We start from the raw sequence: 5,169 nt of genomic DNA on the forward strand, positions 1-5,169 counted from the left end.
AACCCAGGTAGTTTGTCCAGGTCTAGCAGGGCAGAGACAGGCAGACAGAGACAGGTAAAGTGTACTTGTTAAACTCAGGTAGTTTGTCCAGGTCTAGCAGGGCAGAGACAGACAGAGACAGGTAGTGTACTTCTGTTAAACTCAGGTAGTTTGTCCAGGTCTAGCAGGGCAGAGACAGACAGAGACAGGTAGTGTACTTGTTAAACTCAGGTAGTGTGTCCAGGTCTAGCAGGGCAGAGACCAGACAGAGACAGGTAGTGTACTTGTTAAACTCAGGTAGTTTGTCCAGGTCTAGCAGGGCAGAGACAGACAGACAGAGACAGGTAGTGTACTTGTTAAACTCAGGTAGTTTGTCCAGGTCTAGCAGGGCAGACAGACAGACAGAGACAGGTAGTGTACTTGTTAAACTCAGGTAGTTTGTCCAGGTCTAGCAGGGCGAGACAGACAGAGACAGGTAGTGTACTTGTTAAACTCAGGTAGTTTGTCCAGGTCTAGCATGGGCAGAGACAGACAGAGGCAGGTGAGTGTACTTGTTAAACTCAGGTAGTTTGTCCAGGTCTAGCAGGAGCAGAGTCAGACAGAGACAGGTAGTGTACTTGTTAAACTCAGGTAGTTTGTCCAGGTCTAGCAGGGCAGAGATCAGACAGAGACAGGTAGTGTACTTGTTAAACTCAGGTAGTTTGTCCAGGTCTAGCAGGGCAGAGTCAGACAGAGACAGGTAGTGTACTTGTTAAACTCAGGTAGTTTGTCCAGGTCTAGCAGGGCAGAGACAGACAGAGACAGGTAGTGTACTTGTTAAACTCAGGTAGTGTGTCCAGGTCTAGCAGGGCAGAGACAGACAGAGACAGGTAGTGTACTTGTTAAACTCAGGTAGTTTGTCCAGGTCTAGCAGGGCAGAGACAGACAGAGACAGGTAGTGTACTTGTTAAACTCAGGTAGTGTGTCCAGGTCTAGCAGGGCAGAGTCAGACAGAGACAGGTAGTGTACTTGTTAAACTCAGGTAGTTTGTCCAGGTCTAGCAGGGCAGAGTCAGACAGACAGAGACAGGTAGTGTACTTGTTAAACTCAGGTAGTGTGTCCAGGTCTAGCAGGGCAGAGACAGACAGAGACAGGTAGTGTACTTGTTAAACTCAGGTAGTGTGTCCAGGTCTAGCAGGGCAGAGATCAGACAGAGACAGGTAGTGTACTTGTTAAACTCAGGTAGTTTGTCCAGGTCTAGCAGGGCAGAGACAGACAGAGACAGGTAGTGTACTTGTTAAACTCAGGTAGTTTGTCCAGGTCTAGCAGGGCAGAGACAGACAGACAGACAGACAGACAGACAGAGACAGGTAGTGTACTTGTTAAACTCAGGTAGTGTGTCCAGGTCTAGCAGGGCAGAGACAGACAGACAGGTAGTGTACTTGTTAAACTCAGGTAGTGTGTCCAGGTCTAGCAGGGCAGACAGACAGACAGACAGACAGGTAGTGTACTTGTTAAACTCAGGTAGTGTGTCCAGGTCTAGCAGGGCAGAGACAGACAGACAGGTAGTGTACTTGTTAAACTCAGGTAGTTTGTCCAGGTCTAGCAGGGCAGAGGCGAGACAGAGACAGGTAGTGTACTTGTTAAACTCAGGTAGTTTGTCCAGGTCTAGCAGGGCAGAGTCAGACAGAGACAGGTAGTGTACTTGTTAAACTCAGGTAGTTTGTCCAGGTCTAGCAGGGCAGAGTGGGTGGTGATCTTAGACGGGTTGAACTCCGCGATCAGTTCCTCCATCTTACGACCAACACGGTTACCTGCAGGATGACAGGGGACAGGATGACAGGGGGACAGGATGACAGGATGACAGGGGGACAGGATGACAGGGGGACAGGATGACAGGGGGATCAGGGGGACAGGATGACAGGGGACAGGATGACAGGGGGACAGGATGACAGGGGGACAGGATGACAGGGGACAGGATGACAGGATGACAGGGGGACAGGATGACAGGGGGACAGGATGACAGGGGACAGGATGACAGGATCATAGGATCATGGACGATTAGGGGACAGGACGACAGGATGACAGATGATGTGGGACAGGATTTATCAGGGACAGGATGACAGGATGACAGGATGACAGGGGACAGGATGACAGGGGGACAGGATGACAGGGGGACAGGATGACAGGATGACAGGGGGACAGGGGACAGGATGACAGGGGGACAGGATGACAGGGGGACATTCATTTGGGATGTTTCTCAAATGGCACCCTACCACACATCTGACCCCTATATAGTCCTCTACATCTGACCCCTATATAGTCCTCTACATCACAACCCTGTATAGTCCTACATCTGACCCCTATATAGTCCACTACATCTGACTTCTGTAGTCCTCTACATCTGACCCCTATAGTCCTCTACATCAACCCTATATGGTCTCTACATCAGCCCCAATATAGTCCACTACATCTGACCCCTGTATAGTCCTCTACATCTGACCCCTATATAGTCCTCTACATCTGACCCCTATATAGTCCTCTACATCTGACCCCTATATAGTCCTCTACATCTGACCCCTATATAGTCCACTACAACTGACTCCTATTCCCTCTATAGTCCTCTACATCTGACCCCTGTATAGTCCTCTACATCTGACCCCTATATAGTCCTCTACATCTGACCCCTATATAGTCCTCTACATCTGACCCCTATATAGTCCTCTACATCTGACCCCTATATAGTCCTCTACATCTGACCCCTATATAGTCCTCTACATCTGACCCCTATATAGTCCTCTATATCTGACCCCTATATAGTCCTCTACATCTGACCCCTATATAGTCCTCTACATCTGACCCCTATATAGTCCACTACATCTGACTCCTATTCCCTATATAGTCCACTACATCTGACTCCTATTCCCTATATAGTCCACTACTTCTGACTCCTATTCCCTCTATAGTCCACTACATCTGACTCCTATTCCCTCTATAGTCCACTACTTCTGACTCCTATTCCCTATATAGTCCACTACATCTGACTCCTATTCCCTCTATAGTCCACTACTTCTGACTCCTATTCCCTCTATAGTCCACTACATCTGACTCCTATTCCCTCTATAGTCCACTACATCTGACTCCTATTCCCTCTATAGTCCACTACATCTGACTCCTATTCCCTCTATAGTCCACTACTTCTGACTCCTATTCCTCTATAGTCCACTACTTCTGACTCCTATTCCCTGTATAGTCCACTACATCTGACTCCTATTCCCTCTATAGTCCACTACATCTGACTCCTATTCCCTATATAGTCCACTACTTCTGACTCCTATCCTATAGTCCACTACTCTGACTCTATTCCTATATAGTCCACTACTTCTGACTCCTATTCCCTCTATAGTCCACTACATCTGACTCCTATTCCCTATATAGTCCACTACTTCTGACTCCTATTCCCTATATAGTCCACTACATCTGACTCCTATTCCCTATATAGTCCACTACATCTGACTCCTATTCCCTCTATAGTCCACTACATCTGACTCCTATTCCCTATATAGTCCACTACATCTGACTCCTATTCCCTATATAGTCCACTACATCTGACTCCTATTCCCTATATAGTCCACTACATCTGACTCCTATTCCCTATATAGTCCACTACATCTGACTCCTATTCCCTATATAGTCCACTACATCTGACTCCTATTCCCTCTATAGTCCACTACATCTGACTCCTATTCCCTATATAGTCCACTACATCTGACTCCTATTCCCTATATAGTCCACTACTTCTGACTCCTATTCCCTCTATAGTCCACTACATCTCACCCCTATTCCCTCGAGTGCACTACATCTGACCCCTATTCCCTCTATAGTGCACTACTTCTCTGTATAAAGATATCCCCCTGCCCCCCCCTCTCTTACTGTTGAAGCCAGATCCACAGTGTGTGGTGATATCCAGTAGTGCTTCAGGTAGGGCCCCACTCCTCTGGAAACTCTGTATGTAGATATCTCCTTGTCTCTTGGAGAGCTTACTGCCATCTCTGTTGAGGAGGAGAGGAAGGTGTCCGAACACCGGGGGCTTCCAGCCCAGAGCCCTGGAATAACAACAATAACATAACCAGGGGCTTCCAGCCCAGAGCCCTGGAATAACAACAATAACATAACCAGGGGCTTCCAGCCCAGAGCCCTGGAATAACAACAATAACATAACCAGGGGCTTCCAGCCCAGAGCCCTGGAATAACAACAATAACATAACCAGGGGCTTCCAGCCCAGAGCCCTGGAATAACAACAATAACATAACCAGGGGCTTCCAGCCCAGAGCCCTGGAATAACAACAATAACATAACCAGGGCTTCCAGCCCAGAGCCCTGGAATAACAAGCAATAACATAACCAGGGGCTTCCAGCCCAGAGCCCTGGAATAACAACAATAACATAACCAGGGGCTTCCAGCCCAGAGCCCTGGAATAACAACAATAACATAACCAGGGGCTTCCAGCCCAGAGCCCTGGAATAACAACAATAACATAACCAGGGGCTTCCAGCCCAGAGCCCTGGAATAATAACAATAACATAACCAGGGGCTTCCAGCCCAGAGCCCTGGAATAACAACAATAACATAACCAGGGGCTCCCAGCCCAGAGCCCTGGAATAACAACAATAACATAACCAGGGGCTTCCAGCCCAGAGCCCTGGAATAACAACAATAACATAACCAGGGGCTTCCAGCCCAGAGCCCTGGAATAATAACAATAACATAACCAGGGGCTTCCAGCCCAGAGCCCTGGAATAACAACAATAACATAACCAGGGGCTTCCAGCCCAGAGCCCTGGAATAACAACAATAACATAACCAGGGGCTTCCAGCCCAGAGCCCTGGAATAACAACAATAACACAAAGCAACCCACCGTTTTGTACTTTGTACATACATTTTAGTCCATTGCCTCTGATATTCTCATGCTCATAATTGCTATGTTATTATATTTTGCTCTGTCACGTGTCCTTGCGTATCTTGAAAAGAGTGAATAAAATGTACTATTATTCTGAATATTAGTATTCTACAAATTTTTGTATGTGTGTGTCCCTGTACAGCAGCAGGTGTGTGTGTGTGTGTGTACCTGTACAGCAGCAGGTGTGTGTGTGTGTGTGTACCTGTACAGCAGCAGGTGTGTGTGTGTGTGTACCTGTACAGCAGCAG

General features: G+C 47.6%; 1 protein-coding gene and 1 long non-coding RNA gene across 15 annotated transcripts; one reads left to right on the top strand and one right to left on the bottom strand.

Annotated features, from left to right (window-relative positions):
* The first annotated feature begins 61 nt into the window (after positions 1-61).
* On the top strand, positions 62-1,726 carry LOC127918438 (uncharacterized). Of its 14 annotated transcripts, XR_008099953.1 has the most exons (8): positions 62-121; positions 255-323; positions 654-978; positions 1,048-1,112; positions 1,179-1,243; positions 1,329-1,391; positions 1,461-1,523; positions 1,590-1,681. It is a non-coding gene; the product is annotated as an uncharacterized LOC127918438 (long non-coding RNA). The 14 variants fall into 14 exon arrangements; XR_008099956.1 differs by lacking the exon at positions 1,329-1,391; XR_008099947.1 differs by lacking the exons at positions 1,329-1,391; positions 1,461-1,523 and having other exon boundaries at positions 654-1,013; positions 1,083-1,147; positions 1,214-1,243; positions 1,590-1,726.
* Positions 1,594-4,259, bottom strand: LOC127918437 (probable glutamate--tRNA ligase, mitochondrial). Its single transcript, XM_052501713.1, has 2 exons — positions 3,892-4,259; positions 1,594-1,772 (listed from the first exon to the last, which is right to left on the bottom strand). The coding sequence occupies exons 1-2, from the start codon at positions 4,175-4,177 to the stop codon at positions 1,627-1,629; spliced, it is 432 nt and encodes a 143-aa protein (XP_052357673.1). The 5' UTR covers positions 4,178-4,259; the 3' UTR covers positions 1,594-1,626.
* Between the last annotated feature and the right edge of the window lie 910 nt (positions 4,260-5,169).

The sequence above is a fragment of the Oncorhynchus keta genome, unplaced genomic scaffold (assembly GCF_023373465.1).
Source record: "Oncorhynchus keta strain PuntledgeMale-10-30-2019 unplaced genomic scaffold, Oket_V2 Un_contig_14214_pilon_pilon, whole genome shotgun sequence".
Lineage (NCBI taxonomy): Eukaryota > Metazoa > Chordata > Actinopteri > Salmoniformes > Salmonidae > Oncorhynchus > Oncorhynchus keta.

Coding starts and splice junctions, on each gene's coding strand:
- LOC127918437 (XM_052501713.1), bottom strand. CDS start 4,177: ATGTTATTGTTGTTATTCCAGGGCTCTGGGCTGGAAGCCCCTGGTTAT. Junction 1,773..3,891: donor CTGTGGATCTGGCTTCAACA/GTAAGAGAGGGG, acceptor GTCATCCTGCAG/GTAACCGTGTTGGTCGTAAG.